The sequence below is a fragment of the Tilletiopsis washingtonensis genome (genome assembly GCF_003144115.1).
Source record: "Tilletiopsis washingtonensis strain MCA 4186 unplaced genomic scaffold FA09scaffold_12, whole genome shotgun sequence".
Classification (NCBI taxonomy): Eukaryota; Fungi; Basidiomycota; class Exobasidiomycetes; order Entylomatales; genus Tilletiopsis; species Tilletiopsis washingtonensis.
The window spans coordinates 410547-422899 of NW_020312009.1; the positions used below are offsets into that span (position 1 = coordinate 410547).

The window sequence follows — 12353 nt, forward strand, 5'->3', positions numbered from 1 at the left end:
TCACCCGGAGGGAAGCGACGGGAGCTGCTCGGTGCGGCCACACGGCGTCAGGGCAGTGAGACAGAGAGGAAGCGGGAGGGAAAGGAGGGACGCTTGCTCTGGTCACACGCCAGCCGGGCGGGCGCAGCGCCGAAGCGAACCTCGGCAAGCGCTGCTCGCCTGCAACTGGCGCCGCGCGCCTCTTCCCTCTTCTCTTGACTCCACTCCACTCGCCTCTCCGCTCCGCACTTGCGTCTCACCACCACCTTCCTTCTGCTGTCTACACACACGCCTCTTCGCTTCTCACACCCGTAGCGCGCCCTCTCGCGCATCGTTCGCCCACCTGAACCCCAGCATGTCTTTGCGGCCTGCGCTCCCGCCGGAGCCGGCGCAGCTCGAGGCGCTGGCCGCACAGCTGCGCGCCCTCGTCGCCGGCGACGTGCTGGTGCGTCCTGCCGCGCAAGAAGCAGCAGCCGCAGCAGCCGCAGCGCCAGCCTCCGCCTCGGCCCCGCCAGAGGCAGGGCAGCCGCAACAGAAGACAGACGTGGCCGCCGAGCGCTTCGCCTCGCACACGCGCCTCTTCAACTGCGCCGCGCTGCCAAGCTGCTTTCTCGTCGTCTGCCCACGACACACTGCCGATGTCGTCGCGTGAGTTGCCCGATCAGCATGCGCTGTGCGCTCTCCGCAAAGTCTGACCCATCGGGCTGGCAGCGTCGTCAACTTCTGCCGCGAGCACCATCTCTCTCCCTCCATCAAGTCCGGCGGCTTCTCCACAGCCGGCTGGTCCACGTCGGGAGATGTGCTCGTTGACATGAGCGGCCTGTCTCGCATCTCACTGACGCATCCCGACGAGTACGTCTTCGGGCAGCTGTCGTCTGCCACAAGCAGTGCGCCGGCCTTGCGAAGCAGCAAGAACGATGCCAACTCGCGGCGTCGCAAGGCGGAAGAGGCATTCGATTCACCGTCGCCTTCCGCCTCTGCAAGCAAGCGACGCTCCTCTCCTGATCCCTGCGACGTTGCCGAGTCCAGCGCCCGCAGCAATGCTGGCGGCCACGTCTCGCGGAGCGGCAGTAGTGCGGGCAGCAGCAGCTCCGGCGCACTGGCGTCTGCTGTGGAGCAGGCCGAGAACGGCACCCTCTCAAGCGCGAGCGGGAGCACGGGCGCGGGCGCGGGCAGTACAGCTGGTACATCGATCCACTCTCGCGCCAGCGGCAGTCCTTCCGAGGCCAAGACCGACTCGCTGCCCGCGCCTGCACCCGCACTGCGGCCTACGCTGCGCCACGGCGCCAATCCTGCGTACGTCTTCGAGCATGAACGCTGGCAGCGCCATCACAATCCACCCGACTCGCCGTCGAGCTGCGGCAACAATGGCGGCAGCTCTGCACGCGTGCAGCTGCCGACATCGGGAGGCTTTACCTGGCGGGAGGGCCAAGGCATGACGAGCTCGCCATTGCCATGGGACGGCAGCTCCTTGGCTGGCGGCAGCTCGGGCGCCTCATGCGACGCACCAGGCATGCCGCACAGCGGCGCGTCACCTGCGCTGGGCCACCTCTCGCTGGCGCAAGAAGCAGCGATGGGAGGCCAGCGACGGCCGAAGCAGACGTTGGCGCCGGGCATCTACACCAAGCGTGCATTGTACGCATCGTTTGGCCCTGGCGTGGGCATTCGAGAGCTCGACGCCTACACCTCCGAGGCGGGCAAGGCGTTCGGCGCGGCGTCCGACTCGAAGGCCAAGGAGAAGGGGTGGAACAATGGCGATGAAGGCGCGCCGTACTTTGTCCCGGCGAGCGCTTATCCCGTCGGCTCTAGTGAGTGCAGTGTCCTCATTGTCGCCGCTGCGATGCGGCAGCTTGGCTGACGGTGCGATGTTGCGCCGCCACAGCTTCTATGACGACGGGAGGCTTTGGCTTTCTGACGCGTGCCTATGGCCTCTCGTTTGACAACATTGTCGAGCTCGAGCTCGTCACTGCCGATGGAGAAGTGCATGTGATCAACGAGAGCTCTACAGCGCGCGGCGGCGTCGAAGCCGGTGAGTCGCGTGGGTCGAGTGCCTTTGCACGAGGACACTGATACCTCGGTCAGATCTCTGGTGGGCCGCTCGCGGTGCTGCGCCCTGTCTTGGCGTGGTGACGCGCATCACAGCAAAAGCCTATCCCGTCTCTTCAGTCTTCAGCGGCAACCTCATCCTTCCCTTCTCTCCCTCAACTGCACCTTCCTTGATCCAACATTGGCGCGACGTCCTTAAGGGCGACGTTCCCCGCGAGCTCTACGCGAACCTCATCCTCACCTCCGGTCCCGACTCTCGTTCCCACGTCGTCGTCATCCAACTTGCCTGGCTTGGCGCTCGCAACGACGGCGAAACATTCGTGCAAGCCTTGAGCGCATGGAGCGGCGAGCGTGTCCTGCTCAAAGACGTGCAGGAGAAGAGCTTCCTCGATCAGCAACAGACTGTAGCGCAGGTGCTGCGAGGCGGCGAAGGTCGGCGATGGAGTGTCCGCGCCGGCCTCATCGAGGCACTCACCGACGAACTCATCGCATCGACGGTGCACAATTTTGTCGCGCTGCAAACGCATGCGCGCGCCGTGCTCATTCTGGAGCTGGCCGGCGGCGCAGTGCGCGATGGCTCGGCGCCAAACGCGAATGCCGGATGTCTGGGAAACGAGAATCGCGAGGCTCACTTTGCGATTGCGGCGCTGCAGCAGTGGGACAACAAGACGGAGGACTCGAGATGTGCCGCTTCGGCCGATGGATGGACAAACACTCGCCTAGGTCCCTACCCCTCGTTCCTGGAGCGCGAAAGCCGCCAGCGCGTAGCGGCGACGTTTGGACGCGAGAACCTCGAGCGCCTCCTCGAGGTCAAGAGGCGCGTCGATCCGCAGGGCCTGTTCAAGCACAACTTCTTGGGCAGCGCGACCTCGGATGAGCCGCAGCCTCTGCCAAACACGTCCGTGGAACACGCGACGCCCAGTCAACAGGCCGAGGCTGGCCGGAGCTGATGGCGAGGACGGGCTCGCCTCTCTGCGACGCTTGTGCTTCTCCTCTGCCTGACTCTGCCTCGTCGCCTCTCTCCCTCTCTCTTTTCTCCTCTTCTCGCAAGTCTCCTCTCGCAACGCTCTCTGCTACCGCTCTATCTCCCGTCGCTCTCCATCTCTCGTCGCATCATACAGCGCACCCGCTTGCGCCTCTACAGCCCTCGCTCAAACTCATCGTCTTCGTCTCGCTCTCTCTCGCCGCTCGCATCGCCTCTCTACTTCACACACTCACCTCTCAACCCTCACTCCTCTCTCGCTCCGCGCGGCCGCACTCCGCCTCCTCTCTCTGTATTCCACCTCTCACAGCCGGGCCCTCGTATGGGGCCGCGCGACACGTTCTCAAGCACACACACACTCTGTCTCTCTGCTGCCCTCTTCTCGCAAAGTGGCGAAAATCGTATGTCTTAGTATGAAGCGCGCGCGGCGGGTCAGGGGTATGGAACAATGAGGGAGGATGTGTGGAGCGAAGAGAAAGGCGCGACGCGTGCAAAGCCGGCGCGCGGTGAGAAGAGCGAGAAAGGGCCGTCGAGGTGAGAGATGAGGTCGTGAGAGGATCAAGCGAGGTCGTGACGAGGGGCTTCAAGGCGCGATGAGAGCAGCTCCTCCAAGCTGTTGCTGCTGTTGCAGCTGCAGCTCCTGGCGGATAGCTGCATCTCTCGCCTGCTTCTCGCGCTGTCGCCGAACAGGACTGGGCGTGTTCTCATCTACGCCTTGCTCCTCTTCGTCGTCCGCATGCGAGGGAGACGCATTGCTGCCGCCGTCTTCGGCAGAGCGACGACGACGCCGCGGAGGCGTCGACGGCAGAAGCATGCCGCCGCGCGGAGGAGAGGGCAAGATGGAGCTGGCAAAGGAGGAGTCGCCAGCTTCGGTGAGGCCCGGCGTCGTCGGCGCGAAGGAAACGTCGACGTCTTCGTGCGGTGAGGCATGCGTGTTGATGCGACCCATCGAAGGCGTACGAGGAGCGTGTACGAGTGGAGGAGAGGCCACGCGACGGACGCGAGGCGGACTTGGACCGGCGCGGAGAGAGCTTGAGGACTCGCGACGCAGTGCAGCAGCGCTCGAGACCGCAGTGGCGAGACGACGAGGAGACGCGCTAGTGCGCGGACCGGGACGCAAGACGCCAGCAGAGTTGTGGCGCAGGAAAGAGAAGTCTGTCGCTGCGCTGCCCGTGGTAGCTGTGCGAGCAGCAGTGGTAGGCGCGCCGCGATAGTGGCGGAATGCAAGAGGCGAGTCCGTCAGAGCGGCACTGGCGCGTCCGAGACCGTCTGCCTCGAGACGCGCGAGATGGCGAGGTGTGTGAGGCGGAAGCTCGCTGGTGCGTGCGGTGGGAGAGAGGCGCGCTCGTCGGATACGACGAGAAGCTCGCGTGTGCGCCTGGCGCTCGGGCGCACGGACGGGCGTGGAGCCAGCGGGGATGGGCGAGGACTGCAGAGGGCAGATGTCAGCGATGCGGGGCGCACCTCCCCACACGGCATGCAGGCAAGCTGAGGCTGCATGGCCGTTGCAGCTGTTCCGCCTGCCACTCGTCTGAGCCCGACAGCGTCCACTCACCCGCGTGCCCCACTGCGCCGCCTCTGCATCTTCGCGCGCCTGCCACTCCCGTGCGCGCGCCGCCGCATTGGCGTCCGCCAGCCAGAGGGGAATCTCTGCGAGCGGGCTTCGTCCCGCGGCGGTAGTGTTCATGGTCGAGCGCGAAGGGCCTGCACCGTCGCCGCCGCTGCCGGTCGTGAGGGCACTGCGTCGCCGAGTGCTGCCGTTGCTGCCACTGCCACTGCCGGCGCGACGCGAGGGAGTGGAGGTGCCGCCGCCGCGAGTGGCTGTGCACGTGGTCAACGCTGCACGCCCACGCCGAGGCGGCGAAGGTGAGGGAGAAGAGGGTGGTGAGGAGGGCATGTGCCGCGGTGGCAGCTTCGCCGAGGCGAGTCGCAGCAGGTGGTGGTGGTCGGGAGGAGGCGCAGCAGCGCGGGCGTGCGCTTCTCGACGCGTCGAGGTCTTTACGCGTCGCGCGTGCTGGCCCGGCCGGCGCGAGAGCGACGCCCGCGCCGGAAGGGAGTGCACGGGCGACATCACGCCGCGCGAAACAAACGGACGGCCGGCTGTATGCGCGCCTCCTTCATCTCACACCTCCACGAGCGGCGCGTCCCCTCCACCTGCGTCTCGCCTCTCCTCATCACTCTCTCTTTTCCTCACCACTGTCTCTTACGAGCCACAGACATGGCCCGGCTCAGCGAGCTGCCCAGCTCGGCGCCCGCCGACGTCGCCGAGGGCTCGTCTGCCGCCGCGCTGGCGGCCGAGGTGCCGGCAGATGCACCTGCGGATGCAGCTGCCGACGGCGAGGAGGATGAGGAAGACGAGGATGGCGACGGCTATGAAGTCGAGGCGATCCTGAGCCACGAGAAGAACCGCATTATCAAGGTGAGTTGGGCCAGCCACGCAAGCAGCGAGCGCACGCCGGCCTGTCGTTACGGCGCTGCGTGCGAGCAGCATGCTATCGCACAGACACGCTGGCCGATGGGATTGCGCCTCCCGCTATGCTTTTGCTACTGTCCTGCATCTCTGACGCCATGCCTCCTACAGGGCGAGATTGCCTACCTCTGCTCGTGGAAGGGCTACTCGCCCGAGGACAACAGCTGGGTGACGGCGAGCGATGCAGTCGGCATGAAGGAGTTGACCGACATCTACTGGGCCAAGCAAAAGAAGGCCACCGAGATCGTCAAGCACAAGACATCCTTCTCCGGCTCGGCACTCAAGGGCGCCGGCACTCGCGGCCGCACGTCTCCTGCGGCGAAGGAGACGCCCAAGAAGACGCCTGCTCGCGCTGCAGCGGCCGCAGCGACTGCGTCGTCGGCTATCAACTCGGGCAAGAAGCGCGGACGTCCGCCTGGCGGCTCCGCTAAGAATGATGCGGCAATCGATGAGGCTCTCGAGGCGCGTGACTCTCGCAAGCGCTCGCGTACGGCAGCCGCGGCCAACCTCTCGCGCAACGCAGAGGACGACCCGAAGGACTTGGAGGCAGATGAAGATGCGGACGACAGTGATCTGGTGGCGCGCTTTGGGGCGGAGGAGGTGGAGCGTAGGAAGCGCATTCGCCAGGCGCAAAAGTACGAGGCCCTCGCGGACTGGGAGAATGTGGTGCACCACGTCGAGACGGTGGAGAAGCTCGACAACGGAAAGCTCGTCGCCTTCGTCATCTTGTGAGTCAGACTGGAAGCGCAACCTGCGGCATGCGCTGACATGCTGGCCGTGCGACAGCGAGGACGGGGAACGACACTGCTACGAGGCACCAGTGACGAACCACCGCTGCCCGCAGAAGGTGTGTCTGCCTGCCTGCATGCGCGCATTCGTCTGCTCACCTCTTGCGCCAGATGATTGCGTTCTACGAGTCCAAGCTGCGCTTCAAGCCCGAGGCATCCGCGGGTAAGCGCTTTCTCCTCATCAGCATGTCGCTATCATGCTCATTCGGTGTGTGCCTCTTGCAGCTGCCAACCTGCTCAAGATTGAGCGCATGGAGAACGACGCGCGTGCTCGCGCACTCAAAGCAGCAGACGCCGCGCTCGCGGCGCAGAACATCGAGGCAGCACGCGCTGCTTCCTCTCCCTCGGGCACGCAGCAGCCGCAGGAGGACAGCCAAGACGCGGCGGATGCCGCAGCTGAACTTACGGAGGAGGCGGCGCCGGCCGAGCAGGCGGCCGCGACTGAGGCCGCGACGCAGGAAGATGGAGCGGCACCGGCTTCTGGGAGCGTCGCTGCTGCTGCTGCGGAGGAGGAGGAGAACGTGTCGATGAGCGCGCCCAACGGCACGAACGACAGCGACGCCGCGGCGTCGACGGAGGCGCTGCCTTCTGGCTCTCTGCTGCCTGCCGGCGCAGAGGTGGGCGCAGCGGCAGATGGCGATGTCGAGATGGACGAGGCCGCGCCCATTCCTTCCTCGGCTGCGGCGGGCATCAACGGCACGGATGCTGCCTCGGACGCCGCAGTGGCGCCGACTTCTTCATCGGCCGACACTTCCTCCGTCGCGACGCCCGCCGCCGCCGCCGCTGCTGCTGCTCCTGCGGCCATTGGCGCACTGGATGCCCCACAGGCACCGGCTGCTCCTGCCATCTAATTCTCGGCCTTTCGAAAGGGCCTGCATCGTCCACTCCACTACTACTCTGCTTTGCTCGTCACGACTACTTTTCCCATGCCTCGCTCGCTTCTCGCTCTCGCAATACCAAAGCCCATCATCTTCCTTCGCCGTTGCTCTCCTGACTTGCTGTCTCTCTCTTCTCTTCCGCACAGCTGTCATAACTTCTGCACCATGACAGAGAGGACGTCGATGCGGCTCGCATTTTTACTTGCGCAGCGGCATCATCGGCAGCACCTCGTCGAACATCTGCCGATCGACAAAGTACGGCTCCTTGACGTCGAGCGTGCGTTTGCGCGCGCCCATCTTCTCCACTCTCTCCTCCTCCCGCACGCCCTCCCACTCCGTGCTGCTGCGCATGTACCATGCCAGGCGCCTGAAGAGGGCCGCATACGCGCCGTGCGTCTCTGCTCTGGGCGTGCGTCCGCCGGCCGACTCGAGCGTGTAGAAGAGGCGTGCTCGCGCCACAAGAAGGTTGAACGTCTGGCGAGACTCGCCATCCTCGAGCGCGGAGCGAGCAGCTCCTTGTGCGCTGCCGCCGTTGCGAAAGACGCCGGAGAGCGGCACGATGCGATCACGACGGTTGGAGGTCAGGTGAAAGCCTGCCTCTCGAGAGAGGCGACCAAACGGCCCGATTTGCAGGAAGCGAGGAAAGGAACCGACGAGACCGCTGGTGGCAGTGCGGATCTTGAGCTGTCGGGTGCGAGGCAGAAGAGACAGTCGAGTGACGACGCTGATTGTTGTTGTACGAGTGTCAGATCAGATTCTTGCGCGGCCAGCACGGCAAAACGGCGAGAGGCTAATCTCACCGAGCGGGATGCGCTGCGAACATGACGTACTATCGACCGAGAGTCATCGCAATCAGCCAATGGCCCTGCTTTTGCGGGCAACGAGTCAAGACCACTCACACCGCCAATTCCAACAAGCAGCGCGCCAGTGGCAGCCACAGTGCGAATCTCGATGCGCACTAGCTCCGGCATCTTCTCCTTGCTGTGTGTGTGTGCAAAGAGGACACATGCAGGTGGGATTCAGTAATGGCAACTCGTGGGCATGAGCCTCGCCATGGCTCGCAGTCCTCGCAGAGCAAGGAGAGGAGGCAGGCAGGGGGAAAGGAGAAGGGCGGACACACTCACGTAGGGAACAGCGGCCAGACGAGGTGATTGTAGAGCGATTGACAAGTCAAAGCTCTGCGTATGTTGAGACGTCAGCATCTTCCCCCCGCAATTGCACGGCGGGAAGAAGAAGAAGAAGGAAAGCGCGACGTGTGGAACGTACCCAGCCGTAAGCGTCATCAAGCCACACAGCCAGCTCAGCTGCCACTTGGTGCTGCACGGCCCGCGGAAGAGGATGACTTCCTCTGCGCCCGCTGCGTGTGTTGATGCAGTCGGCGCTCCGTAGTTGGCGCTCGCGCCTGCGTGACTGGCGCCCGCGCCTCCGTCGGTGGCGCCTGCGCCTGGTGCGTTGCTCGCTCCCGATGCCGCTGCTGCAGCGGCGCTCGCAGCCGATGCCGCTCCTGCTGCAGCTTGCGCTCCAGTGCCGGCGGCTGCGGTAGAGGAGGCAGCCCTTGCGCCTCTTGCCGTGCCCTTGTATCGTGCCTCGCGGCGCTCCTTCCCCTTCTTTGCCTCGCCCTCCTCCACGATCAACTCTGCCATCCTCTCCATGAACTCGTGCACATCACCTTCGCCCTCCTTCTGTGCTCTTCTCGCACTTGGCCCACCGCCGGCGGCGCGCTTGGCGACGGCTGCCTCTACCGAGTCCTTGGCTAGGCCTTCGAGAGAGGCCATCATCTCCTTGTACGTCTTGCGAGCCACGTCTTGGGGCGTCGAGCCGCTGATGACTCGCTCGGGCCCGCCGAGAAAGCTGGCGCGGATGCTTGGTCGCTCGTCGGAGGACGGCGGCGTCGATGCGCCGCCGGGAGGAGGCGAGGAGGCACCAGCACCAGCAGCAGCGCCAGCACCCGCACCAGCAGTGTGACTCTGACTGTCTGCGTCTGCGTCTGCGCGGGCACTGGCGGTGACGCGGGGAGTGCGGATGCTGGACACTGGCACGGCGGCCTTGACGTGCTTCTTCATCGGCGGCGCCGGCGCGCGCTTGGACACGCCGCGGACGTGCCATGGCGACGCCGCGAGCGGGAGGCGCGCGCAGGGGCGAGCGACGCCGCTGCGGACAAGGGAGAGAGACATGATGGTCGCCGCCGAGGCGCAGAGGAAGGGGAGGATGGAGGCAGGTCAGAGGGCGGCAAGAGTGCAGAAGCGCGCCGAGGTCAGCAGAGCCACTCGACTGGCGCGCCTCGCCCGACTCCCGCCGCGCCGCCTCGCTCGCTCTGCCTGCCGCGCACGTCCCCCACCTGTCCTCGCGCCCACCACCGCGCCATGCCTCTTCGGCCACCATGGCCTCGCTCCTCTCCCACCTGCTCGTCGTCGCGCTGCGCCTCGCGCTCTTCGCCGCATGTCGCACCTTGCTGCTGCCTCTTCTCTTCGGCGAGGCGCGCCATGCCTCGCTCGATCTAGTCGACGACGACGACGACGGCGCCTCTCTCGCGCCCGCCGAGGTGCCGCTGCGCACGCTGCCCTCGCCCGCCACGGCGTCGCGGCGTGCCGGCGCAGCCGCAGCCGCACACACTCGCTCCTCCTCCTCCACCGCACCACAGCTGCTCTTCAACCTCGTCGCGCCACACTCTGCCTCGGCGCTGCTCTTCGCCCTCTCCTTTGAGGAGTCCAGCCTGCTCTTTCTCCTCGTGCTCCTCGAGGCTCTCGGCCTCGACGGCCGCGTGCTGCGCGCACACTGGCGCCTCTCCCTCCTCGCCGTCCTCGCACTCGCCGTGCTCTTGATTCCCCTCGGCATCTGTGCGCTCTTCACTCTGCGCGTCGACAGTGAGTGTGGTGCCGCGAGTCCTCTCATGCCCCCTCTTGCGCCGCGCCCCCCCCCCCCCCCCCCCCCCCCCCCCCCCCCCCCCGAGTGTTACCGCATGTGCGCTGACGACAGTGGGCGCGCCCCCGTGATAATCAGCTGCCTCTCCTCTCTCGCGTCGCATTCTCTGGGCTATGCTGCCCTTTCTCGCCTGGCTGGCTCTGTTCCTGCGCGTGCCCTTGCCCAGCGCCATGGCTTCCGTCTCCTCCCTGCTCGACGCCGCCCTTGCGCGCACCGCCGTGCTGGGCGTCACGCTCATCGCGCTCCTCTCCGGCTCCGCCGCCGCTGCCTCTGCAGTCGACACGTGGGACGCCTTCTTCAACAAGCATCCCCCGCGTCCGCCGACGGCGCAGGACGAACGCACGGCGCACGAGAGCTATGTGCGCGCAAGACAGGATCTCAAAATGAGGAAAGAGGCACTGGCGGCGCTGAGAGCTAGACCGGACGAGGAGCAGCTGGGCTTGTTGGGCAGGATTTGGGGAGGCACTAGCAGAGATAAAGGTGAGTTGAGCGCCGCACACAGGCCACGAGGCAGCAGGTGAGAGAAAAGGGAGGAGGTAGAATGACGGCGGCAGTGTGAGAGAGAGAGGTCACGGGGCGCTTGAAGGAAGGATTCGAGGCTGAGAGGGTGACCACAGAGGGCAACGAGCGTGGGACATGTCCGGGATGAAGGCCGCACGATGGTCGCTGGTCCGCGAGAGATGCTGCTCAGCCCGGCCGGCTCCGCAACAACGGGGGCGTGAAGCCTCTTCGCTCATTGCACGATGTCCCGTGCCATCCACGCCTCGATGGGTGATTGGGGAAGGGGGGGGGGGTAAACCTTTGCTCACGTCTCCTTTTGCCCCTCTCTTTTTCTCGCGCCTGGGCAGAAGCCGCCTCTCTAACGAGCGAAATCACGGGCCTCGAGATGCTAGCGCGCGCCATGCGAGACGACTACGATGTCATTCTTTCCCTGCGTCGCGCTGCCCAATGGTCTCGCACGCTGCACGGACGTTTTCTTCTCTTCCTCGGGCATTGCTTCTCCCTCTACTGCCTCTGGCGCTGCTTCTCCGCGCTGCTCAACCTCATCCTCCTGGGCTACTCGGACGCGGCGCCGCCCGACTTTGTCGCGTGGGGCATTGCCCATCTCTTTGCCCTCTTCAACGCCCACGTCGATCTGCAGATGTGGACGCGCCAGATCAGCCTCCTCTTTGTGGGCGCCCTGATTGCGCTGAGGATGAGAGTGGTGCTGAGTGGCCTGGGAGCGGTGAGTTGGGCAAGAAGCAGACCTGCATATTGAGAGAGGATGGCCGAGCCCGTGGGAGCCCCCGCATAGCTGACGCATAGCACACTCGCCTGCCCCCGTTGGTCAGTTCTTCAGAGCGGCAAGCACAGGCGTCAGCACTGGCTTTCTCATTCTCTTCCTCGCCGAAGTCCTCGTACGTTTTGCCGCCTTTTTCTCCTCTCTCTCCCCCCCCCCCCCCCCCCCCCCCCCCCCCCCCCCCCCCCCCCCCCTCCGCGGCGCTGACTTGCCCCCCTTGCAACAGACGATCTACCTGCTCGCCACGCTGATCCAGCTGCGCACCGCCCTGCCGCCGAGCTTCTCCGTCGGCGACGGCGTCGGCGCTGGCAGTGCACAGCAGCCGCTCCCGCCGCTCCTCTCCACGCTGCCGAGCTTCGCCGTCGTCTTTGGCGCCCTCTTTGACGCCGGCTTCTTGCTCTCGGCCCTGGCGACGGGCCTGCATCGCTACATTACACGCGGCGACTCTGAGCCCGTGTTTGGCCGACGATGAAGGTTGAGGGGGGCGAGGGGGCAACGCAATACACACGTCACAAACAACGAGAGCTGAGAGGAGCAGCATTGGGGAAAGGGGGGGAGGGGGCAGCGCGCGTTCTTGCTCCCACCTGCGTGTGTGCTGCGCGCGGGGGCGCGCCTTGCGTGCGTCTCGGCGCCTCTTGAGGCTGAGCTGCGGCTTGCGCGGGCCAAGCGCGAGGCCAGCCAAGTAAGCTTGTCGGCGTGACTCTGTCTTTCTCTCTCTCTCTCTCTCCTTGCAGTGCGCCTCAGAGTCTGAGCGACGCAAGGATTGGGGGCCATGGCCAAGAAGTTTCGTGCCGCGGCCCGAGTCCGGCCCGGCGCGCCCGAGTTGCGACAGGCGGCTTGAGCGAGCGCGCGTTCATAAGCCGGGCGCGGCGTGAATGCTCCATTGCTGCCCTCCACCTTGCCCCCCCCCCCCCCCATCACCGCCAGTCCTGCCCAGCATGCCTCCCACTTCGCAGCAGCAGCAGCGCGAGTTCCACCTCGTCCTCCTCGGCGCCACGGGCTTCACCGG

At 65.8% G+C, this 12353-nt stretch overlaps 5 protein-coding genes across 5 annotated transcripts; 3 read left to right on the forward strand and 2 right to left on the reverse strand.

The window, feature by feature from the left end:
* Positions 1 to 206: 206 nt before the first annotated feature.
* FA09DRAFT_330318 (hypothetical protein) lies at positions 207 to 3419 on the forward strand. The gene is made up of 4 exons (XM_025742554.1): positions 207 to 627; positions 691 to 1787; positions 1862 to 2008; positions 2062 to 3419. The coding sequence occupies exons 1-4, from the start codon at positions 335 to 337 to the stop codon at positions 2973 to 2975; spliced, it is 2451 nt and encodes an 816-aa protein (XP_025597937.1). The 5' UTR covers positions 207 to 334; the 3' UTR covers positions 2976 to 3419.
* FA09DRAFT_330320 (hypothetical protein) lies at positions 3398 to 4950 on the reverse strand. Its single transcript, XM_025742555.1, has 2 exons — positions 4563 to 4950; positions 3398 to 4436 (listed from the first exon to the last, which is right to left on the reverse strand). Exons 1-2 carry the CDS (start codon positions 4902 to 4904, stop codon positions 3591 to 3593), a joined length of 1188 nt encoding a protein of 395 aa, XP_025597938.1. The 5' UTR covers positions 4905 to 4950; the 3' UTR covers positions 3398 to 3590.
* A 163-nt stretch (positions 4951 to 5113) lies between these two features.
* Positions 5114 to 7232, forward strand: FA09DRAFT_330321 (hypothetical protein). The gene is made up of 5 exons (XM_025742556.1): positions 5114 to 5426; positions 5589 to 6205; positions 6264 to 6324; positions 6377 to 6428; positions 6491 to 7232. The coding sequence occupies exons 1-5, from the start codon at positions 5226 to 5228 to the stop codon at positions 7114 to 7116; spliced, it is 1557 nt and encodes a 518-aa protein (XP_025597939.1). The 5' UTR covers positions 5114 to 5225; the 3' UTR covers positions 7117 to 7232.
* On the reverse strand, positions 7230 to 9359 carry FA09DRAFT_330322 (hypothetical protein). The gene is made up of 5 exons (XM_025742557.1): positions 8410 to 9359; positions 8268 to 8321; positions 8043 to 8124; positions 7944 to 7972; positions 7230 to 7867 (listed from the first exon to the last, which is right to left on the reverse strand). Exons 1-5 carry the CDS (start codon positions 9315 to 9317, stop codon positions 7342 to 7344), a joined length of 1599 nt encoding a protein of 532 aa, XP_025597940.1. The 5' UTR covers positions 9318 to 9359; the 3' UTR covers positions 7230 to 7341.
* A 135-nt stretch (positions 9360 to 9494) lies between these two features.
* FA09DRAFT_319319 (hypothetical protein) lies at positions 9495 to 11861 on the forward strand. Its single transcript, XM_025740937.1, has 5 exons — positions 9495 to 10007; positions 10144 to 10545; positions 10914 to 11290; positions 11397 to 11462; positions 11571 to 11861. The coding sequence occupies exons 1-5, from the start codon at positions 9524 to 9526 to the stop codon at positions 11814 to 11816; spliced, it is 1575 nt and encodes a 524-aa protein (XP_025597941.1). The 5' UTR covers positions 9495 to 9523; the 3' UTR covers positions 11817 to 11861.
* The last annotated feature ends 492 nt before the right edge of the window (positions 11862 to 12353 follow it).